Source organism: Aquarana catesbeiana, linkage group LG01 (assembly GCF_042186555.1).
Source record: "Aquarana catesbeiana isolate 2022-GZ linkage group LG01, ASM4218655v1, whole genome shotgun sequence".
Taxonomy (NCBI): domain Eukaryota; kingdom Metazoa; phylum Chordata; class Amphibia; order Anura; family Ranidae; genus Aquarana; species Aquarana catesbeiana.
This window is the reverse complement of record NC_133324.1, coordinates 608,330,650-608,355,970: the sequence shown is the minus strand read 5'-3', so window position 1 is coordinate 608,355,970 and position 25,321 is coordinate 608,330,650. Positions and strand designations below refer to the sequence as shown.

The window sequence follows — 25,321 nt, the reverse complement described above, 5'->3', positions numbered from 1 at the left end:
GTTTAATTGTTAAGGAATATGGCTACCCAAAACCCAGCAGTAACAGTCCAGAAGTCAGTGAGGGGTCTTACAAATACATTTACCATTCCTGCTGTGCCCCAGGATATGGATTTTTAATGTTTCATTAGTCAACTTATGAGATTACTTTAGGCTTTTCTAGTTCAATTAGTAATGAAGATTGCCACAAAAGTCCCACAAAACCCGGTACTAACAGTCCAGCAGTTAGAGACTGAACCCCAAATAAATCATACGACTCTTGTGCCCCAGTTTGTTATTGTTTTAGCAGTCAGGTAATACAATTAATTTACTCTTTTTCACCTACATAGAAAAGATAGCTTTCAGGTGCCACACCACCTGTTTCCGCCTTCCTGGGTGCCAATAAAACTCAACCAGCTAGCTGAGCATCACAGTCTCCTGCAGATCCCTACCGGGCTGCTTTTATTTGGGCTATGGAGGGTGCTGATGGGAAAAGGTGGTCAGGTGGCCCAATATGGTGTGTTTTTTTTTCCTGGGATGGGCAGAGATCCAGGGAGAGCTGGATGTTTCTTTTGGGTGTCACAATGCTTCTCTTTTGTCATTTGAAACTTCTTAATGACTGTATGAAATGGCTTTGATCATTAATAGACATGTCATACCCCACCACTGTGTACTACATTACTTTGTTAAGAAGAAAGTCAAGCCACACTCTGTTGACATTGTTTTTTTAATTAACAAGAATACTGATTGCCATTTTAATTCATAGTGATCAATGACTTCCTTTACACCTACCACTTTATTTCTTTTTAGGTACACTTGATGTGCACCTAGAAAGAAATACCGTACTTCTTTCTAGGTGCACATCCAGGAGAGTTTAAAGGAGTTTCCATATAAAGGAAGCACGTTTCAATTTTTCCCTTTATTCTCTCTATACTGCACTAAAAATATAGCTGGTAGAGTTTGGGGAGACAAGCTGTTTTCCTGCTGACGCATTGTCAGTATGTATTAAGCTGACAGTGTTGTGGCTCTTTTAGTGCATGTAAAAAGGTTAGACTCAAACTTGTTTCCTGGGTTCTACATCAATAAATTGATGGGGTATGTAATGAGATGATTTTCTTGTCTGCTCTGGGTTATGGCATACTGTATAGTAAAGTACATCTGGTAATAAAAGATTACCACTCTTCTTTATTTTTTTAATATTTTTTTCAGTTGGTTGAAATAGTCTTTTGTCAACATTGACATATGAACTGCAGTGCTTAAAAAAACAAAAACTGTTCATCCAAAAATGATGCTCTTCTACAGTAAGTGTTCTCCACCTATTGTGTTTCAAAAACAGTTCTTTAGAGTATGAGACACCAGTATGCCAAAGGTCAATTTGACATGTGATTATTCAATCCCACACCATGATTTACTTTGCAGCAGAATAAGACTCTCCAACTAACGTACTCTGTGAGTTATAGTGTGGAATTGGATAATCATATGTCAAATTGACCTTTGAAATAGTGGGATCTGATATTCTGGAAAGTTGTTTGCGGAACACAATTGGTGAAGAACACGGGGTCTTGGAAAGCATCATTTTTGGATAAAAGATTTTTTATTATTTTTGTTTTTAAGCGCTGCAGTTCCAATGGAAACTTTGTTTAGGAGTTTTTTTAATGTAAGTCTTTTTTGCAAGCTGCTCATAAATTAGCATTTTTTTATGTGTGTTAAAGCACCGACTGTGTCTGATATCTATCTATGACAGTTAATGATTATATGTGTCTGATGTTAACAGCATGGAGAAACAAAATTCAACAGAGCAAAATTAATGAATGTCGGCTTTTCAGAGGCAATAAAGGAGTATGATTATAATTGCTTCATCTTTAGTGATATTGACATTATTCCAATGGATCAGAGGAATTTGTACAGGTGCTCTGAAAACCCCAGACATTTAGCAAATTCTTTAGACAAGTTTAATTTCAGGTAATTACTTTAATTTTTTTTATCTGAATAAATAACAGATGGTAACTATTTATTTTAGCACTTTCACCTTGTAAGTATGTGCAGATTGCCTGTTTTCTAGGTAAAACATTAGTAAAGAGTTAATTACTTACTGTCCTATCACTATATAGATGTTATATGGAAGTGATAAAGAATTTTAAAGTGGCCATAAAGGCCCAACCCTATACAGCAGCATATACTTACCTTAACTCGTGTTCTCTCACTATAGTGTTCATTTGCCTGGAGTGAAGAATAGTCTTTGTAAAGTTTGTGTAAGTAATGAGTTTTAGTTTACATCATAGCTCCCAACTGTCCCAGATTGGGAGAGACTGTCCCTGATTTGGAACAAAGTCCCTATGTCCCTCCTTCCCCCTAATTTGTCCCTCATTTTGGTCTGATCTATATAGTTGTAGATAAAATGCAGTTTTTATCTTTCAGAAAATGTTTCCCAGTGCTAAACCTTTCATCCAATATCTAAATTGCTGCATTTGTACATTTCAAAAGCCAGTATAAGACTTCTATCACACTGGTTCGTTTTGCAGGCGCTATTGCACCAAAAATAGCGCCTGCAAACCGACCTGAAACAGCCGCTGCTGTGTCTCCAATGTGAAAGTCCGAGGGCCTTCACACTGGAGCAGTGCGCTGGCAGGATGCCATAACAGCATCTTTGGAGCGGTGAAGGAGCGGTGTATACACCGCTCCTTCACTGCTCCTGCCCATTAAAATCAATGGGGCAGCGCGGCTACACCACCGGCATAGCGCCGCTGCAGCGGCGCTTTGTGGGCGGTTTTAACCCTTTTTCGGCCACTAGCGGGGGTGAAACCGCCCCGCTAGCGGCTGAATAGTGCCGCTAAAACGACAGTAAAGCCCTGCTAAAAATAGCGCCGTTTTATCGCCGAAGCACCCACCGCCCCAGTGTGAAACCAGCCTAAAGAAATAGTAGTGGTAAAAAGATGCATCTGTGGGTTTAACTAATCATTGTTTTGTATAATTATCCTTTAAGGGGGCGTGGCAGGGGTGTGTCCTATGCCTACATACTTTTGCTATTAGGTGTTCCTCTTTCCCAGCTCAAAAAGTTGGGAGGTATGCAGGACTATGGACACCCCATGTGACAAGGCTGATTTGCCCAGCACTGTCACTTGACTTCTTGTGACTGATTATTTCAACATACAGTACTGTGCAAAAGTTTAAGGCAGGATGAAAAATGCTGTAAATTAGGAATGCTTTTTGAAATAGCATGGTTAATAGTTTAAATTATCAGTTAACAAAATAGGAAAGTAAATGAACAGAATAGAAGTGCAAATCAAATCAATATTTGCCTTCAAAACAGCATCAGTTTTTCTAGGTACACTTGCTCACAGTTTTTGAAGGAACTCGGCAGGTAAGTTGTTCCAAACATCTTGGAGAACTAACCACAGATCGTCTGTGGATATAGGGTGCCTGAAATCTTTAGTCTCTTAATTTAATCCCAGACAGGCTCAATGATTTTGAGATCAGGACTCTATGGGAGCCAAACCATCACTTTCAGGTCTCCTTGTTCTTTTTGTTTTATGCTGAAGATAGTTCTTAAAGTGGAGTTCCACCCAAAAATGGAACTTCCACTTTTTGGATTCCCCCCCCACCGGTGTAACATTTGGCACCTTTCAGGGGGGAAGAGGGAGCAGATACCTGTCTAATACAGGTATTTGATCCCACTTCCTGGCATAGATCACTGCGGCGTAGTGACCTATGCCACTTCCGGCGCCTACCCCGTCCTCCCCCGCTGTATTCTGTGAGACACAGAACACAGCAGGGACCTGAGAGGATGCGCAGTGCGACTCGCGCATGTGCAGTAGGGAACCAGGAAGTGAAGCCGCACGGCTTCACTTCCTTATTCCTTTACCGAGGGTGGCGGCGGCAGCAGGCGAGAGCCGAAGGACGGATCGGCTTCGGCTGCCGACATCGCGGGCTCCCTGGACAGGTAAGTGTCCATATATTAAAAGTCAGCAGCTGCAGTATTTGTAGCTGCTGGCTTTTAATATTTTTTTTTCAGCGGACCTCCGCTTTAATGACAATAAATGTAATTAAATGATCTACATTAAAGAGTTCAATGTGTTTATGAAAAGGGTTAAACTCCACCGTACACACTGTATGCTTCCACATATTTCTCCGTCTGGAATACAGGCAATGCCTTAGAACTTACAGCTTTCCTCAGGTATAAGAAGAAAAAAAAGATGGTCAACATTGGGTTATAATGCTAAAACATAATATAGCACTTGTACATTGAAGTCAAACATTCAGTGCTGTCAATTTTCCAAACCACCAGAAGTGCCAGGTTCTTACCAGAAATATACATTCTCTATGTTATAAAGAGTTTAAATGCACTTGTGAAAAGGTGGATTGGTAAGTTGGGAGCTTTGAATGCTTGATTTCAACGCACAAGTTTAATATCATGCGTTAGAAGCCCTTTGGGCTAGACATGTGCAAATCATTTAGTTTTCTGAGATTTGGGTGTATCAAAATTTCTGAATGGACATAGAAATGAATGGCAATGAATGTCAAAAAAGTTATAGCAAATGCATTTGTTCATTTGTTTCATTTGGACAAAGTTACATTTGATAACATTAGGAATAATCTAAATCCATTGTGGATAACTGGTTGTTAAGGAGCGGACGGCCGCCGCATCCTTAACAACCATGACTCATCTGTATCAGTGAAATTCCCCAATGACAGCAGAATGCAAGGAAAAAAGTGCTGGTTAAAAAAAAATGGAAAAAAAAACAGTGTGGGGGTCCCCCCAATCCATACCAGGCCCTTAGGGTCTGGTATGGATTTTGATGGGAACCCATGCAAATTTTCTTTTTTTTTAAATGGTGTGGGGTCCCTCCAAAGTCCATACCAGCTCATACCAGCATGCAGCTCAGCAGGCCAGAAAAGGGGGGAGAGCAAGCACCCCTCCTCAAACCATACCAGGCCAAATGCCCTCAACATGCAGGGGTGCTTTGGGCCTTCTCTCCAAAGTACCTTGTCCCAATGTTGATAAGGACAAGGGCCTCTTCCCCACAACCTTGGCCCAAAAAAAATCAAAAGTAAATAAAAACACAAATACAGTTTTTGACAAGTCCTTTCTTAAAAATAAATAAATAAAAAAATAAAAAACATGTCCCCTGATTTAAATCCAGTGCCCCTCCTTTCCTGGTTTGCCGCACTGCATGCTCAGAAGGGTCTGGTATGGATTTTGGGGGTGACCACATGCCATCTTTTAAAAAAATGTTGGCATGGTTTTCCCCTTAAAATCCATACCAGACCCTAAGAACCTGAGATAGATTGGGGGGGGGGGCGTTTTTTTTTTTCTTGTTTTTCTTTTTTTGGTAACCGCCACTTATTTTGTTTACATAGCAGTCTTTCAGCTATAATGCGGTCAGCAAGTAGCTAAAATTGAAATTATAATGAAGATATACTTTGTGTATGATTATAAACTGCAGCTCTCACCCAAAAAAACTATTTTTATTTTCTGATTCTCATCTCAGATCGATTGGAGTCTCTTGTGGTGTTCAGAGATAAGTTTATCCTGACTGTCTTCGAATTAGGCAGAAAATGGATGGTGCTTAGGAAAGTATATATAGAGTGCAGTTTATGGTGTTTTTAGGCTTAGATTTTTTTTATTTATAGACATATCCTAACTGGGCATAGAAAAAATAACTTGAATAATTTCTAGACTTGTGGGAAATCTCTGGAGCTTTAATTAGAAAGAAAATGTATAGCTAGATATTTTTTATAACTTGTCTTCATATCTTGTGTATTGTGATTTAGTTAGTACAAACATTTTTTTTTTTCACAATAAAGTTTTGTTGATGAATGAAAGCAATATACTGTACATCAATATTCATTGTACAAAATACAAATGTGAATAGAAAATAGAAAAGAAAAAAACTTTATTATAGCAATATCCTTTGATGTATAACAGCATAATGAAATCAGAATAAAGACATTGTCAGTCTACTGTAGACATCAAAGTAATAGAATTACAATTGTAGTGAGTAGGCTAAGAAACCTAAATCAACTAGTATGTATAGAAAAATGGGTAAAATGAGACATAACAATGTGGGGTATGGCTATTCTAGATTGTACTGTATGTATCAAGTGTAACTGTTTTATGTTAGGTCTATAAATCCAGTACTTAAAGAAGAAAGGCATACAGTGAGTGTGAATTGAGTATGTCAACACGTTAGTTAGTTAAAATATTTGCTGTATTCAAAGTGGAGAAAAGCATTCCTTTTTGCAGCTATAAAAATAAAGAGGAGTTAGTGATAAGTCAAGTAAGTTATTTAAATGGTACATAATATATAGGAAAGCTTTTCGCTCCTTGCCTGAAGTTTTTTTTTCCCGCACTTTATTTGTCCTGTGCACATAAAATAAGTGACTTATAGAAATGTAAATAGTGCACTGCAAATATAAAATTTTAAAGTACTTATGTATTATATATTTTCATTACAGGTTAATTTATCCAACGCTGTTTGGAGGAATTGTGGCCTTTACAAAGGAGCAGTTCCTGAAAGTAAATGGTTTTTCAAACATGTTCTGGGGCTGGGGAGGAGAAGATGATGAACTGTATGAAAGGTTTGCAATATAATATTGCTGCAGTAGTATGCATTTTCTTTACTATCTAATATGGTATACACATATAGAAATGTAAAGTGATTGTAAAGGTACAACCTTTTTTAATAATAAACATGCCATACTTACCTGCTCTGTGCAATGGTTTTGCACAGAGCAGCCCTAATCCATCTATTTGGATTCCTGGCTCATCCTCCCTTCTGAGTGCCCCATAGCAAGCCACTTGCTATGAGGGCACTCATGCAGGGTTGATACTGAGCCAAAATGTGTGCGTATATTGACACACATAGTGTGGATCGCACCCCAGCTCCTTCTTCAATGGATTTGATTAACAGCAGCAGGAGCCAATGGTACCTACTGCTGTCTCCATGTCCAGTGAGGAGCACAGCACTGGACTGAGATCAAGCTCAGGTAAGTATTTTTTTTGGGGGGGGGAGGGGTGGGCTGATCTCATAAGGTTTCCATTAAGTATAAAAGATAATACCTTCATCTGCACCTCTGTTACTGGCTCAGAAAATCCAACAAAGATCTCCCCCAAAGCTAACATCTTATCCATTCACCAGTAAAAAAAAAAAATCTCTGCAAAGCCCCCATTTTTTTTCCACGCGACTCTTGCCATCATGTGTCCCTTGCAGATGCCTCTTCTGCTAGTGGAGAACGAAGTTCCAGCACTGCAGTCTGGGCCCAGCATTGATCAGTCTTGTCACCACCCCTCAATATCACCATGGTACCGTTGTAGTCTCTAGGACTAGTGGGCAATGGGAAGTATCCATGTTGCTGCCTGGTGATGTAGACTCTTCACTATAGCACAGTTATTAGTACCAGTTATTGTGATTATCCAATCAGTAAATAAAAAAATGTACTTTCAGCATATAAATCCCAATTAGAAGCAGCAGAGGACTTCCAAACATGTGCCTAGGCACCCTTCCTTTTTTACCCCCACAGGTCAGAACTCTGACATCATCAAAGGAATATCCCACCCACTCTTAGTCCTGAATAGTGTATTGCACTAATGGTATTCCCAAAGTGCTGGGTCTAAGAACAGGATGATTTGCTTTATGATACTTCCACCAATATAGTGGTTTTCTCCCAGCCTCACAGCACTGTGGAAAGAAAGAAAAAGGGGGAAAAGGGGTGAGACCGGCTGATGCCCCCTACCTGCAAGTACCATATAAAATACACCTAACATGTCTAACACTGTTTGATGGATAAGGTTGACTAAGTTGACTTTAGGATGAAGCCATAACTGACATTTTGCAATTTTTTTATGAAGGGTGATTGCTGCTGAAATGAAAATAGAACGTCCTGATTCACAGATTTCAAGAGCAAAAGCGATTCTTCATGAAAGAGATATAGGCAATGAGCGCAATGTAAAAAGGTATGTGAGAAAAGAAAGGTATGTGCGGTCTGAAAATGCATTTAAATCTTACATTTGCATGGCAATTGCAAAGTATTAATTAAAAATAGCTCCAGGCACATAAATAGACTCAGCAGTAGGAAAAAAAATAGTTCAAAGTTTATCAATGATTTATAAAGGTAAGTTGATCCTAGCTAAAGTAGCACATTACCCTTCAATGCTCTCTAGATGTAGCCCACTCCACTGAGCTGGCTGCATGGAGGAGAGAGGACATTTGCCCAAGATGAGGGGTTCAAGAAACAAAGGCGGAGAGCCTGCAGTGTGTTCCAGGGTGGTAGCTTGAAAAAGGTATCCCAAACAGGAGGGGATAGAGAAAAGCAGGGCTTAACGGAAGATCAACAACCTGACGTAAGTATCAAAAGTGAGAATTTATTGGCATAAACGCATGTAACAGGTAACAGGGTAATGACCCAATATGGTGCTGTACCTAATAAAAAATCGCCGACCACCTGTAGAGGCTGGTCTGTCGCGACCACAGACAGGGGGAACAGAACAACATAAAACAAATACATAAAACAAAAAACAGCGTCCGGACGCACAATGAATTGGTGTCCGCCTTGTTATCCACTATGGGAAATGAAATAGCGATGGCTAAGTAGGGCTACAAGGCTGACATCAATCCCAGAGGTGGAAGGGCTCGAGGGAGGGAGATGGAAGACTGGGAACTGTGGAGAGGGTCATGGAAAGTCCATAGGGCATCAGGGAGGCTGAAGGTGGGTACCAGTTGGTGAAGGTGTCTCACTGATGTCTACAGGGCAACATGTCCGGGCGGTCTAGAGTAAGGGGGCAAAGTTACCAAAGTTCGGTGCTGTGTGGAAGTGCATCACCGGCACAGTGATTGTGTGAAAATGATCAGTAATATAGAATGCCCTGGAGTGAAAGTGTTCTCATACAGCCGGAAGCAATGAGCAGTTTGTGAAGACACCATGCAGGTATATGAATGAAGCTATATCAAAGCTGATAAAGAGCCATGGTACATTACCATTACAAAAACATTGGGGGATCCTGACAAACACCCCTGGCCTAGCACAAATAGTGGGGCCCTCCCCAAAGATGACGGCAAGGAGAGCACGCAATCTGGGGGACTGCCTCATTCAATCAGAACATATTAGGAGCCTGGACACCACTTGGCTGTCCCAATTCCCCAGGACTAGGGGGATATTCCCCTGTGGGCATTGCCAAGTATGCCCATTTGTTCACAGAACCACAGTCTTTAGTGACTCCCAAAACAAAATGGAGTTTCACATAAAAAACCTAGTCAACTGTGCCACCAAGAGGGTGATCTATACGATTACCTGTCCATGCAATAAGATGTATATAGGTAAAACAAAACGACAACTTAGAATCCGTCTTGGTGAGCATATGAGAGAAATTGAGGAAAAGAATCCGGAGAAACCGGTGGCCAGGCATTTTGCCCAGTTCCATCATGGCAAACTCTCTGGTATGCGAGTGAAGGGTATTTATGTTCTCAACCTCTCCTCCAGAAGAGGAGACTTTGACCAGATACTTCAGCAACAGGAAAAACTTTGGATTTTCGGGTTGGGCTCCCTTGTGCCTATGGGCCTCAACACGGAACTAAATCTACAACCTTTCATGGTGTCTTAGGTCCAGATATCTATTGGACTAACTTTGGGGACTTGGCATAACATTTTACCTTAGTCCCGACTAGTCCAAGCAGCATATTCCGCTGCTGTTGTACATGTATGGGTGGGTAGGTGGGCATCCCGGGTCACTCTGGTCTGCCCACACACCCACCCCACTATGGCCTGTCCCCTGTCTATGTACCGTCCAAGTCTGCTGTCTGTTGTTTTTTCCTTGTTTTTCCCTTTCCCCATTCCATTACCTTTTCCCTCCCCCTGCGTCCCACCCCCCTCCCGCTTTTTCTTGGATGTGTAATTTTTTCAGCCCTCTATATACAATGGATGATGTCAGTTCACTGATGCCAATCACTATTTTGCATTTTACTTTCTTTTAATACCATGCCAGGGTTTCCAAGCATCCCATACCAGCTATATGTTTGGAATTGAGCCACACAGAATAAAAGTGATTCAACACAGTTAACACATTCGCAGACGAGTAATGCTAAGCAGATCACGGTAGTCCGGTCAGTATACAGCACAGGGATTGTCCCTCCTTTCTGTCATTAATTATTCTAGGTGGGCGTATCCGAGGCAGGAACGTCACTTTAAAAGGAGCCCTCATAAACCACCTATCACATCCAGACGAAGCTACACACCCCCAAATGTGAAACGCGTTGACGTCATCTCCGCCCGGACGCCACGCTCAGACACTATTCCCCATTGGTGTCTATGGGCACGTGATTCTACAGGAGGATACTGATCATGTGATCGCACGGCATTGATGGAGAACAGAGGAGGACATGGATGAGACCGCATACCTGGATGGCTACTCCACAGATGCTTCCTCATGAATGCCAGCTCATGTGCACTTCACACATAGTGCAAGGACTTGCACACGAATACCGCGTAGCGGTGGTGTGACCTCCTGACGGCAGGACATCTTTTCGGGAAGACGCCAGCCCCTGAAGTGAATGACGGCATCCTTCTGGGATGGTAATGTACCATGGCTCTTTATCAGCTTTGATATAGCTTCATTCATATACCTCCGTGATGTCTTCACAAACTGCTCATTGCTTCCGGCTGTATGAGAACACTTCCAGTCCAGGGCATTCTATATTACCGATCATTTTCACACAATCGCTGTGCCGGTGATGCACTTCCACACAGCACCGAACTTTGGTAACTTTGCCCCCTTACTCTACACCGCCCGGACATGTTGCCCTGTAGACATCAGTGAGACAACTTCACCAACTGGTACCCACCTTCAGCCTCCCTGATGCCCTATGGACTTTCCATGACTCTCTCCACAGTTCCCAGTCTTCCATCTCCCTCCCTCGAGCCCTTCCACTTCTGGGATTGATGTCAGCCTTGTAGCCCTACTTAGCAATCGCTATTTCATTTCCCATAGTGGATAATAAGGCGGACACCAATTCATTGTGCGTCCGGATGCTGTTTTTGTTTTATGTATTTGTTTTATGTTGTTCTGTTCCCCCTGTCTGTGGTCGCGACAGACCAGCCTCTACAGGTGGTCGGCGATTTTTTTTTAGGTACAGCACCATATTGGGTCACTACCCTGTTACCTGTTACATGCGTTTATGCCAATAAATTTTCACTTTTGATACTTACATCAGGTTGTTGCTCTTCCGTTAAGCCCTGCTTTTCTCTATCCCCTCCTGTTTGGGATACCTTTTTCATTGTCTTATTTTGGGGTTGGAGGGCAACTTCTGTTATCTTTTTAGGCATACACCGCTAACATAGGAGTCAAGCCTGTTCTCTCTCATATATTTTTGTATAGGGTGGTAGCTTGGCCTATACCTAAGAAGGTAGTTTAAACAGTACATCTGTACACAACTATTACTGAAAAAAGAAACTATACGTTAATAACTCTGTATCTGCAAAAAAACATTATACATTTCTATACGCTTAAATGAGAGTCTCGTGGATACATGAATGTATTCCACTCGTTCCTATAAAATTTCTCCATAGACCACAATCTCAACTTGGTCTGTTTTTCAGGAAAAAAAATCAACACATTACAAGTAAAAATTATTATTGCCTCGAAAAGATCTTCTCAGGCTTTTCACAAATCCACCAATATATTGAATTCTTTCAAGGAAAAGAAATCCTGCATTTTGTATGTTCCAAATATAAATGATATTACAAAACAGTGTTTGTAATGAAGTCTGGTAATTAACTTAAAGGAGAAGTCCAGCCTGAGCTTTTTAGGCTGGGCTTCTTCTATGGGTCACATGAGTACAATTCGTTTTGCACTCCTGTGACCCGTTTTCAGCGGAAAGTGGTCTGAAGTCCGCTCTCCACTGGCATCATTGCTATCAGTCGAGGCAGCGCATCATCCCGACTTCCGAAGTCTGGATCCGCCAGCTGCCTTGACTGATGGCAGTCTCAGCAAGCCGCTGAGACAGCTGCTCCCCGCCCCCCCACACCTCAGCGCTTCAATGAGCGTGGAGGATCAGAGCAGGAGAGATGCTGACAGGCAGCATCGCTCTGCTCGGGGAGGAAGGAGAACCGAGCCATCAATGATGTTCAGTGGCTCTGTTCTCAGTGCAAAGACGCCGGGGGACAGCTGCAGCATCAGTCTGATGCTGCATCTAACTAGGTGAGTATCAATAGCCAAAAAAAGCCAAAACCCTACTTCTCTTTTAAGGTATAACTAAAGCCATTTTTTTCGTTTTGGATAGAGTGGAGAAGGATTAGAACTCCTGTCTGATGTTATTACTGTCTGTGCCCCTGTTAGGGAGATTTACGCTCTCTATTTGTCCTGTTTACCATTATCATTGAAAGTGAAAGTAAAAGAAAATCCCAAATTTTGGGTTGTCCCCAGAAAAGTAATAGAGGGGAAATCTTCCAATGGGGACACTATTTCTTGTATTCCGGGGGTCCTCAAATAATCCCCTTAATTTGCAGGGATTTCTTCTCACTTCCTGTTTTAGCTATGAGACAGGAAGTGGAAATCTCCGCAATGAAAAAAAAAAATCTGACAGGGGTTATAACACGCCCTTACTCTGAAAAAAAAAAGTTTGAAAGTTTGCCTATAGTTCGTTTTTAACTTTTGTTTATTACTACAGTGTAGACCAGGGGTAGTAAATTAAAATTCAAGGAGGTCCGGTCACTAAAAAAATTTCCAGCCGAGGTCTGAATCACAAGTCTGTTTCATAAAAGATTGTACATGTCTTTTCCTTTTTTTGCCGCAAGACACGCTTTTCCTACTGTTTCCTCCACACAATCTGGTAATACTCTGTAAATGTAAATGTCTCCAATAGCGTTTCCCCTTACATCAGGTGCCACTACCAAAGTAAATTATTACATTGGGTGCCCCCATCAGACTACCCTCATAAATCAGTTGCCACCGTCAGGGTACTCCCTTATATCAGGAGTCCCCATCAGATTGCCCTCTTACATAAGGTATTCCCATCAAAGTGCCCACTTATATCAGGTTTCTTCATCAGAAGGCCCCCTTACAACTGTTGTCACCCATCAGTATGCCCCCTTACATCATTTGTACCCATCAGAGTGCCCCCTTATATTAGGTGCCATAATCAGATTGCCCCTTTACATCAGGTGTCCCCATCACTTCAGGTGTGCCAACCAGGGTGCTCCTTTACATCGGGTGTGCCCATCGGAGTGCCCCTTTACATCAGGTGTCCCCTAGGGGCACTCTGATGGGCATATTTTATGGTAATGTTCACTCTGATGGGCACATTTTGTTGCGCCCATCAGAGTGAACCTTACATAAAATGTGCCCATCAGAGTGAACATTAACATAAAATAAGGGGCATGCTGATGGGCACATTTTATGTTAAGGGGCACTCTGATGGGTATATTTAAATGGTATTTAGATGGTATTCTACATACCCTGGTTGTAACAAGTGGTTATTTGAGTTACCGTTGCCTTTCTATCATCTCAAAACAGTCTACCCATTCTCCTCTGACCTCTGACATCAACAAGGCATTTTCATCCACACAGCTGCTGCTCGCTGGATATTTTCTCTTTTTCAGACCATTCTCTGTAAACCCTAGAGATGGTTGTGCATGAAAATCACAGTAGATCATCAGTTTTTTAAATACTCAGACCAGGCCATCTGGCACCAACAACAATGCCACGTTCAAAGTCACTTAAATCCCCTTTCTTCCCCATTCTAATGCTCGGTTTGAACTTCAGCAAATCGTCTGCACCACGTCTAGATGCCTAAATGCACTGAGTTGCTGCCACGTGTTTGGCTGATTAGCAATTTGTGTTACCAAGCAATGGAACAGGTGTACCTAATAACAAGGCCGGTGAGTGTATATCACATTCTGTAGGTACATATTTTCTTGGTATACATAGAAGCCAAACTGCTTACGTGGATTACATCCTTTGGATATGCAAAACATTTAAATTAAACCTGTTTAGAGAGAAACATGAGAATATCATTGATGACCCCTTTTTGAAATGTTAGATGCCTGGCAATTACACAATGCTTTCCCATTGGCTTTAAAGAACAATTTCACTGTCCAAAAAATAAAAATAAAATCAGTCCAATCTCCATAGCCCCCATTGCCTAATCATCTTATCCAACCTAGACACTCCTCATAGATTCTAATGTTGATAGGATTTGTCCCACTGACAGTCCACTTGATTCAACCTTTTAGTACTGTGATGTTGTGAATCGTGATTAATAAACATGACTCATAGATTGTATGGCTTATTGTGTTGGAATTATTGCTTGATACATGTCAACAAGTGTTAAGCTATACCACAGATTTTTTTTATCAGAAAAGGTTTTATTGAATTTTATGGTTGAACAGCAAGAGTACAACATGCATTTCAATAACACGGTTACATATGGGTAATATGCAATTATAATGTAACAGTATAGGTTTTCCGCCCATTGAGAAGGTAATGATCACCTTAAGTCAGGCGGAGCAACCTAAAAAAGCATTTGAATGTTGAAACATGCAATAGGCCTGTGGCATTTGCAATGTAGGCGCGATGACCAGTGGCTATTAGATAGCCTATGGAAAGTGGAAAGAGGCCTAATTGCAATGTCGATAGATATACAATATATTATATATTCATCATTTTCTGCTGAGATATGCAGTAAGTAATGCATAGACTGGGATATATCTATGGGAAGTGTCGTGTACACACCACCAGGTGATACTCCCGGCATCATTCACCCCCAAAGGGAACTACGCTGTGAATGGACCGGGAGGTTCGAGAAGCAAGTAGGTAAAGCTAAAATCGGTGGTGTGGTTGAGGGTTGTGTAAGGTCCCGGTAGGAATTCTGGAGGATGGAATTGTAATGTGATCTGGAGTGTACATAACAGTACAGGTATGTACCTTTACCTCTATGGTAAAGAAGAAAAGGGACATTTTATTATTAGTAGTATAAAGCTTATCTAGACGGAAAACAGTGTGGGGATAGCACTGCCTATAGGAGCTCGAGTGGGAAAGGTGGGTGAGGAGTGGCGGCGGTATAATGTATGTGACATAAATGGAGGGGAACTGATGAACTTCAGGAGGATCCCGGAAGAATTTGAGGCGGTGATGTTCGTGTTTGGGTTTGTCTATAGTGTAGCCAACTTGCCCAGGTGACATAAAATTTGGTAGGGTGGTTTGCGGATTGTGATATGAGATTTTCCATGTCAGCTATTCGGTCTACCCTATGGATCCAATCTTGGACTGTAGGGGGGGTGGTGATCCTCCAAAGGGCAGGGATGCATAGGTTGGCTGCGTTGATGAGATGTAAAGTGAGGGATTTTTTGTAGGAACGCAGGGAGGCATGGGTATGGTGAAGTAAGTAGAGTGCTGGGGAGGGTGTCATTTGGAACGTAGTGATTTGTGTAATCAGCTGATTTATTTCTTGCCAAAATGGTTGGATCAGGCTGCATTCCCACCATATGTGCAGTAGAGTGCCCCTGGCCGCACCACATCTCCAGCAGGTTGGGGGGATGGTGGGGTGGAAGTGGTGAACCTTCTCAGGCGTCCTGTACCATCTGGAGAATAGTTTGTATCTATTTTCCTGTGTGGATACATTAATGGAACCTTTGTGCATGAGGGTGAAAATTTGATCCCATTCAATGGGTGAGAGATCTATGGATAGTTCATTTTCCCACTGGAGTACCAGCTTGTCCTGTTTAATCTGATGGCCTGAGAAAAGTAGGGAGTAAAGCGTGGAGATTAAGTGGTTCTGGGGTTCAGTGCTTAGACAGAGGAGTTCAAACGGTGTGTGATCTCTATGCCAATGGGACATGTGTTGTGTGGCCTGTAGAAAATGTCTGAGTTGTAGGTATTTGTAGAATGGTATCTCATAATTGGGTAGGTTTGCAGCGAGTAGTGGTTGGGAAAGGAGCGATCCGTTCCTAAAAAATTGGTGTGCCCTAGCCTGCGTGGTATGTGCAGCAAGCGTCTTGTCTTTCAATGTCAGGCCAGGGGGGAAGCTAGGGTTGTTGTCGAGTGGTGTCATAGGGCCAGGGGAGGGCGAGGTATTGAGCAATTTGCAGGCCATTTTGAAAATGGATAGTGTGGCACCAATGAGGGGGTGTGATGAGAAGTCGCGAGGGATGAGTCTGTGAGTAATCCAGGGAGAGTTGGCAATTGGGACGCTGGTCAGGGAGTCTTCCAGCGCAATCCAGTCTTTAGAGGGGCGGTGGATGTGCCAATCAACCACTCTGGTTAAATGGCAGGCCCAATGATACTTTTGAACGTCCGGAAGGCCTAAGCCTCCAAGTTGTTTGGGGAGAGTTAGTCTGACCCAGCTAAGTCGTGGGGCTTTGGTTGCCCAGATGAAGTTCCTACAAATACGTTTGTAGGAAAGGAAAAAGGACGTTGGGAGTTTAATCGGTAAAGCTTGGAGGAGGTAGAGTTTTCTGGGCAGGATGTTCATTTTTAGTATAGCGATCCTGCCTAACCAAGAAAAGGAGCCCAGGTGCCACTTCTGGAGATCCGATTGGATGGACAGGATCAAAGGTAGAAAGTTTTTTGCATAGAGGTCAGATAGGTTTGTGGTAAGTTTAATACCGAGGTAAGAAATGTCAGAATTTTCCCAACTAAACGGGAAGTTACATTTGCATATGGCCACTGTAGCGATTGGTAGGGTGATATTAAGGGCCTTCGATTTTTCAAAGTTGATTTGAAGGTTGGATAGGTTTTTGAAGAGTGTAAAGTCCGCTAATAAGTTTGGTATGGTCGTAATGGGGTCTGTCAGGAAAAGTAAAATGTCATCAGCATAAGCTGCTAGCTTATACTGATTATGTAGAACGTCCACCCCTTTAATGGCAGGGTTGTCCCTCAGTCTGCGGAGCATTGGTTCCATGGTTAGTATGAATATTAGTGGCGATAAGGGGCAGCCCTGTCTGGTACCATTGGATACAGAGAAGGCGCCCGACAACTCCCCGTTAACCCTGATCCTGGCCCTCGGGGAGGAGTATAGAGCCAAGACCATCTGTAGCAAACGGGGTGGGAGGCCTATAACTCTCAAAGTGGCCTCCATATAGTCCCATGCGACTCTGTCGAACGCCTTCTCTGCATCCAATGAAAGAAAAAAGCCAGGCGTAGACGTTCTGCGGAGCCAGTGATGGATGTTCAGTGCTTTGGTGGTGTTGTCCCGGGCCTCACGGCCGGGGACAAAGCCCACTTGGTCTAGTGAGATCAGGTTAGGGATGAAGGGTAGAATGCGGTTGGCCAATGCTTTAGCATATAGTTTCAGGTCTACATTCAGAAGGGAAATGGGACGATAATTGGTTACCAGGGTGGGGTCTTTACCCGGTTTGGGAAGGAGTGTAATGTGGGCTTCGAGTAGGTCCTTGTTGGCTACAGAGTCAGGGGTAAGATTGTTAAGGGCTTTAGTTAGATGTGGGAGGAGTACGTTCTCAAAGGATGTGTAGTAACAGACCGAAAGACCATCCAGCCCAGGGCTTTTGCCCGTCTTCATCTGTTTTAGTGCCGCTTGCAATTCGGTCACAGAGAGAGGAAGGTCTAGAGATTGTACGTCTTCAGGAGATAAAGGGGTTGGGCCATATTGTGCTAAAAATTCTTTGATGGCTGATGGGCGATCCAGGGGAGCGTCAGTAGTGGAGGTGGATGGAGGTAGGTTGTACAGTTTAGAGAAGTATTGGGTGAATTGTGCTGCTATGTCTTCATTAGTCACCAAAGCTTCCCCAGCAGGGCTGTTAATTTTGTGGATAGTGTTTGAGGCCTTCCTTGCTTGAAGAGCTCTCGCCAGGAATTTCCCAGCCTTGTTGCCAAATTCATAATAGAGCTTTTGCGTTAGTGCAAATTTGCGTTTCAGTGTCACGTTCAGTGTTTCTAACAGCTCTTCTCTTGCCTGGGTAAGTTCATTTAGCGCAGTAGCTGCTAGGGAAGCCTTGTGTGTTTGTTCAAGTCTACGTATGCGTGTAGTAAGATCGTTAATGCGTGCAAACCTGAGTTTATTACGTTGAGCCGCTATAGACATTAGTTCCCCGCGAATGACGCATTTATGGGCCGCCCATGTAATCGCTGGGGTGACATCATTTGAGGTATTGGTAGAGAAAAAGTCAGAAAGGCAAGAAGATAGTCTGAGGACATCGACCTCGTCAGTCAGTAAGGAGCTATCCAGTCGCCAAATACGTGTCCGTGGACGTAGTGCAGAGAATTGCAAGGTCATGGTAATAGGAGTGTGGTCTGATAGTAAAGAGGGTTCAATGGTCGCCTTGGTAAGATATGTCAGTTCTTTTTGGGAGAGGAAGAAGTGATCCAGTCTAGAGTACTTGTTATGTGGGGGTGAAAAGAAAGTGAAATCTTTTTCTTTAGGGTGTAGAGTACGCCAGGTGTCATGGAGTAGGAGGTTGCTCAGTTGTTGTTTGATGGATCGTAGGGCTCTATATGTGAGTGAAGAAGTCCCATTGGAGGTGTCAATGGCTGGGACGAGAGGAACATTAAAATCACCTCCGACTATGAGGGTTCCCGAGCAAAAGCTGGAAAGTAGTTGTAGTGTGTTATGGAAGAAGGTGACTTGGCCAGAATTGGGTGCATATATATTGGCAATTGTGAAGGGTTTCTGGTGTATGCTCCCTTTTATGAAAAGGAATCTGCCGAGCGGGTCCCTTTGGACGTCTGTCACCTGGAGGGGACAATGTTTTGAGATGAGGATGGAAACCCCTTTCGATTTTGCCTCAGAGTTGGAGGCATGAAATGTCGTGGGGAAGTGACCGTTGTGTAGCTTGGGGATGGAGTCCGTTCGAAAGTGCGTTTCTTGTATCAGTGCTATTTGAGTTTTAGCTTGTTTAAGTGAATGGAGGAGTTGGGATCATTTTTCAGGTGTGTTTAGACCTCTAATGTTAATAGAGAGTAATTTGAGGGTATGTGGTTGAGAATGGTGCAGTCCGTCGTGTGTGGGGGTGGCTGAGGTAGCCGCCATTAGGAGGGAGTAAGGGAGAGGAGAGAGGATAAGAGGAAATTGGTGTGGTCTGGTTTAACTGAGTGTGTGCACTAGTTAGGTGCTTATGTAATCGGGGGGGAACGGAAGAGGCGTGGGGTTAAACTCCCACGAGCCTCTAATGAGGGAGGTCGGTGTGGTACAGAGTGCGCTCGAGGCACAGTGTCCTGCAAGGATCACTGAACCTTGAAACGGGCCTGTGTTGGGGTTGACCTAAATCCAAGCGATGGAGAAAAGGAGGTAATATAGGACTAAAGAACAGGTGGTAGGGTGTGGTCCGCCGCCACAGGATGAAAAGAAGCAGTGGAGGAGGTATATAGCTTTCAACGAGTTTTTATGGGAGGGGTGCGGAAAGCCTTGGTTGTTGCGTAGGGATGTGTATGTAGCTCAGGTAGCAGTGCAAATATTAGGGCCGTCAGGTTAGCCCAACAACGTATGTTGAGTCGCGGGGTTGTCCCCCGTCGTGGCCCGAGAGAGGCGGCACTCCCTATTCCATGCCACCTTCCTCAGGTCCGCCATGAACATTGCCCCAAATGACGCTATGTGCTAAGGCAGCGGGCAAGAGCCACGTCCTCTACACACATCGCCACAAACAGCGATAATAGTGATAGCGTGAGGAGTATATACATCCAATAACGGTAGTTTCCCGGTGAGTCCCCAATCTCCAGGACTACTCCGGGAAACCTACGGAGCCATGTGGGCCATAACAAATAAACAGAAAATGTGTGTTAAACTTTAACATTAAGGACAGTAACGAAAATAAAAATGCTTAGTCTTGGAGGAAGACTACATAACCTAGGAAAAAATTGTTAGTGCTATGTTACCGGAGCAGTCCCGCAATGTGAGAAGAGTAATACGCTCCGTTTATCGGCAACATCAGGTTCTGCACACAAAACGGTATTTGTTGTGGAAGTCCGAGTGCAGTGACCAGCCTTTGATGGATGAGTCAGAGGCAGTGCTGGTGAGAGTCCGATGCGTTTGGAGAGGAAGGAGCGATGCAGAAGCAGAGATGTATGAGTCGCAGTGAGGAGCCGTAATAATCGGAAGAACTGCACGGGGAGAACTCCTAGGGGCTTCATGTTGCGGGCAGGTAGGCAGTTCGTATAGGCGGAACTTCATGTCATATCTAGGCGGGGTTTACACCCGCTGAGCATTATGGGGAATGTAGTTCCGCGTCATTTGGATCCGTTTTGTCCAGCCATTGAATTGTGGAGCCAACCGCTGAAGTAGGGTGGAACAAGTTACGGAGCAGATGTGCAGGCGTTGTCGGGGGGACAAATTGCAGTCCGACATGCGTTGCCTAAGTAGCATGCGAGATGTCGGGCGGGAAGGGCAGACGTGCTGCTGTTAGTGCTGAGTTCCTTTCAATGAAAGTCTCCAACAAAAATAAAAATAATAAAAAGTAATAAAAAGTTCCCTATATATAACTGGTGTAAAAAAGGAAGGGAAAATGACCGACAGAGGGTCAAACTGGGCAATCTGAGACTGGTGGTAGGGTTGCCATACCTCGCCATTAGCGACCTCTACGAGCTCTTCGTGACCGCGGTGAGACAGCAGGGTTAGCCTCTTGTGACCCCGGGCGGTAGGTGGCGTGGTTCCTCAAGATGGAAGGCGAACGGTGCCTGCGATGTCCAGAGCCTTGTGTTTCCATAGGTTCTTCCCTGCGCCCGTCTCTGTGGAACGGCCTGGGACGGAAAGCTGCATACCAGAGAGGTACTGAGATCAAGGGTAGGCCGAGCGTGGAGCAGAATAGTGGTAGATCTTCAGGGACCTTAAGAGCAGCCGTGCGGCCATTGGAGGAGGCTATAAGGCAGAAGGGAAACTTCCATTTGTACACAATATTTTTATCTCTGAGGGCATCCAGCAAAGGCTTTAGATCGCGTCTGTGCTGTAGTGTAATACCCGAGAGATCTTGATAGAGTTGAACAGGGTGGCCCTCGTGTAGAATCTGCTGCATACCCCGAGCTCGTTTGATTATGTCCTCTTTCAATTTGTAATCAACAATGCAACAAATGACGTCCCGTGGGGTATCGTTCTCCCTGCCTTTTGGTCGCAGAGCTCTGTGAAGTATCTCCATATCGATGTGAGTGTGAGGGGGACGCTGCAGGATATTGTTGAAAATGGCCACTACAGATTGCGGGACTTGCTCTCCTTCAATGGACTCTGGAAGACCTCTGATTCGCAAGTTGTGCCTTCTATCTCGGTTGTCGAGGTCTTCCAGATGTCGTTGCATGTCATGCATTTGTAGGGTATGCGAATCAATGCGGGTGGTGACCGTGTGAAGAGATTCCTCCTGTCGTTCTGTGGTACATTCAACGGCATGTACCCTGTCATTGAGCTCCCTCATGTCCAGCCTAAGCTCTGAAATGGCTGCATACAGGGTCTCCTTAATGTCGTCCACAACTGAGCGGAGGTCCTGCAGATTAATTGGGGGTGAAGATAGGAGCTCTATTCCCGCTTCCCCGCCATGGGGGTGTGGGGGTTGTTGAAGTGAGGCGATGTGGTCAGATGGCGGTGCCAATTGCTGAGGAGAGTGAGGGAGCCCGAGGCGGGAAGACGCCATATTGTGTCTGCTGGCCCTGAACATCTCCGGTATGTTCTGGCCTTGTGAACCCGCTAAATCTCTGGGGGAGCGAGAGCGGGAGGCAGAGGAGTTTCGGGAAGCCGTTCCCATAGTTAAGGGGTGAAGTGGCGAGCAAATACCTCTGTAATCTTGAAGTTTATTCCTGTGGCGGGCAGAGCTCCGGAATCAGACGTCTTTCTCCATGCCAGGTCAGGCCACGCCCCTATACCACAGATTTAATAGCAGATCAGTGTCATCCACTGATTTTCATCTTTTTTTTCATATGTTTCTGACAAGAGAAATTTTGTTGTATAGAAAAGATGCAGTTTTGTAATATAGAAAAGAGGATACGATTTTGTTGTATAGAAAAGAGTTCAGAAAGCAGACATCATCACAGCAATACCCTGATTTTCTTCTCTTTTCTCCTTTCAACCAGTATACCTCTGATAAAAAAAGCTGGAAAGCGAATGCGCAGAGATGGACTGAGTTCACTGAACTACACAATCATCAGTATTACAAAGCATAGACTTTATACTAAAGCAACGGTTGATATTGGGCTGCCAGAGGAATCCCTCATCTAGAAGAATAAGATCTTTACAACATATACTTTGTATGCATTGTTGTACTGCACCTAGGTCAAGTTGAAAAAAATAATAATAACATGCATTGTGTATCTTATAGAAACAAAAATGTCATAGAATCAGGGCAAAGAGATACCATGAACCAGCACAAGAAATGTTATAAAACATTCTAAAATTTCTATCAAAATAAAAGTTCTGTTTAAACTAGAGAGTAATTTATAGTACAGCAGCATGCCTGAGGCACCCTCTTGCTTTTGATCTATGAAAGTGGACAGAAATCCACGGAAAAGTTTGTTTAAAGTCCGATCGTGTGTACGAGGCTTAAGGTTGACTTCTCTCGAGTGGGAACAGCCATAGATAGATCAAAATTTGGCTGATCCTTGCTAAACTGGTCAGTTTTCCGTCCATTTGTGGCCAGCCTAAAAGTATGTATAGACACCTATTGGTGCCTGCTAATAGCTCATGTTATGCTTACTTTCCTGATAATCTTTCAAACAGACTATTTATGCTGCAGTAATTAAAGATATGGTGCAGTATGTACAAAACTAAAAACTCTAATGTCCCGTACACACGATCGGATTTTCCGACAACAAATGTTGGATGTTAGCTTGTTGGCTGAAAGTCCGACCGTGTGTATGCTCCATCGAACATTTGTTGTCGGATTTTCTGCCAACATATGTTGGCTAGCAGGTTCTCAAATTTTCCGCCAACAAAACTTTGTTGTCGGAATTTCCGATCGTATGTACACAAGTCCGAAGCACAAAAATTCACGCATGCTCGGAATCAAGCAGAAGGAGCCGCACTGGCTATTGAACTTTCTTTTTCTCTGCTCGTCATATGTTTTGTACGTCACAACGTTCCCATGTTCGCAATTGTTGGCCAACATTTCTGTGACCGTGTGTATGCAAGACAAGTTTGAGCCAATAACCTTTGAACAAAAGTCCACGGTTTTGTTGTCGGAAAATCTGATCGTGTGTACGGGGCATATGACTTGTGAAATGCAGATGAACCAGGGGCGTAACTAGAAATAGCAGGGCCCCATAGCAAAATGTTGTATGGGGCCCGCCTGCAAACAGCCCCCCCCACAGCTGCCCTAGTGTCAATGCAGCGTGACCTGTGCCACATACAGCGTGACCTGTGCCCAATACAGCCTGGTCTGCCTGTGCCCCATACAGCCCCACCTATGCAGAGGAAGAGGCAAGCCACCCGGATCAGCAGAGAGCGGGATTGCCCGCTGTAATAGCTTTCATTTGAATTTCCTGTCTTCCCGGGGCTCATCGTCACATAGCCCCACCTCATGGCCCGACGCCTTTGATGACGTCACATGTCCCGCATCGGATCGGCGTTTTGTCTATCAAAGGCACCGGGCCAAAAGGTGGAGCTATGTGACGTGAGCCCCGGGAACACCGGAAGTTCTAATGAAAGCTCTTACATCAGGCAATTCAGCTCTCTGCTGATGCGGACAGCTCGCCTCTTCCTTTCCTCACTCTTCCTCTGGCTGGGAGACTGTGCCGGCAGTGCTCTTATCCTTACTGGGCCCCACTCGGCTGCGGGCCCCATAGCGCCGCATGGGTCGCTATGGTGGTAGTTACGCCCCTGAGATGAACAATATACTACTGTTATGATTTTTTTATACAAATGGACCCCTGTGGGGAAGCAGACAGTTCTGATATTTAACTATAAACCCTGAGTGAATTACTTGAATATACAGTATAATGCAAAATATAACAAAAGACATGGGGCAAAACCAACACAAACTTGCATTTGTATTATAGCCTTAACAAAAAAAAAATGTGGGCAGTAAACCCTTTTCTAGTGTAACAGTTTAGAAACATCAAAGTATAAGATGTCGTTTGTTAAAGGTCACCTCATAGAAACTTTGCCTTAACGGGAATATTATCAATAATGACCTGGAGAAAAAAATTGAAGTGTGTGCAATACAGTAAAGGCTATTATATTGATGTTGTTGTACTTATCAAAAGGCATGTTTAGTAGAAAGTGTTCCGTGAGCTGATAAGTCAGGCCAATAGACTTTGTGCCACTTTTAAGTTTATGGTTGAATGTTATTTGAATAATTGCTAGGATGTCATCATTTCAAAACAGGAAGGCAGGTTGGTGATGGATTAATTAACTTTTTTTTTCATAAATGATTTATAGAACATAAATTCACCAAGTACAAAACATGCTAGGATAGATAGTTACAGAGCATGCCAATATAGCTTCCATGGTAAGAGCAAAAGAGGATATACAGTAAAACATAAGTGTGACCCATACTACTCATTTAAGCACAAACCCTCTAGCATGTACTTGGGCAAAGTATAACACAGACAATGTTTAAACAAAAGAACTACAGTAAACAATGTAAAGACTATCCTACACAATAGTAGTAGCTCCCCATGGGCACCAGGATGGACAATCCCATCTCTCCCATCTAGTGGTGTAGATGAGCATTAAAAATGATTTAGCTCACTGACAGCCTGTTGAAGTTGCAGACCAGGAGATGTATTCACTTATTGGATGAAATGGAATCATTTATTAAAAACAGATAGTTATGATGAATGCTGTTAAAAAAAAAAAAAAAGCCATATTAAAAGGCCAGTGTCCGCAAACGGTGAAAAAAAAATATAAGATGGCTGTGGTGAAACTTGTTGAAAAATGTGTTATAAATGAATATGACCAATTCATTCTTTGTAAACTAAAATATGATGACAGAATGGCTGGATTCATTGTAATATGTGGAACAATACCCTGTCCAAAAGATTGGGGACATTTTAGGTTATGATGAATCCTCTTGAACTATTAAAAGGAAAGACCATAAAATATTTGTTGTGTAAGGTGAAAGTAGCTTTGGATGACTGCATTACTAAGACCAAAATGACATGAAAACTTGGGGCATTACACTGTCTTTCTGACAACTGCTGTAATGTGGCTTTAACAGGATCAGTAGAAGCGTGCATTTCAGGTTCCAATAGCACAAATTATATGTCAGCAATAGGGATGAGCTTCGAGTTCCAGTCGAACTCATGTTCGACTCGAACATTGGCTGTTCGCAAGTTCGCCGAACAGCGAACAATTTGGGGTGTTCGCGGCAAATTCGAATGCCACGGAACTCCCTCTAAAAGTCTATGGAAGAAATCAAAAGTGCTAATTTAAAGGCTTATATGCAAGTTATTGTCATAAAAAGTGTTTGGGGACCTGGGTCCTGCCCC

The 25,321-nt window shown here is 43.3% G+C and overlaps 1 protein-coding gene across 1 annotated transcript in view; it reads left to right on the top strand.

The window, feature by feature from the left end:
* Nucleotides 1-22,280, top strand: part of LOC141108677 (beta-1,4-galactosyltransferase 1-like) — a 267,970-nt gene extending 245,690 nt beyond the window's left edge. The window contains exons 4-7 of the mRNA XM_073600565.1: nucleotides 1,751-1,938; nucleotides 6,433-6,555; nucleotides 7,826-7,930; nucleotides 21,968-22,280. Coding sequence (XP_073456666.1) covers nucleotides 1,751-1,938; nucleotides 6,433-6,555; nucleotides 7,826-7,930; nucleotides 21,968-22,112 — 561 coding nt within the window. The 3' untranslated portion in view covers nucleotides 22,113-22,280. The remainder of the gene's footprint in view (nucleotides 1-1,750; nucleotides 1,939-6,432; nucleotides 6,556-7,825; nucleotides 7,931-21,967) is intronic.
* Nucleotides 22,281-25,321: the final 3,041 nt, after the last annotated feature.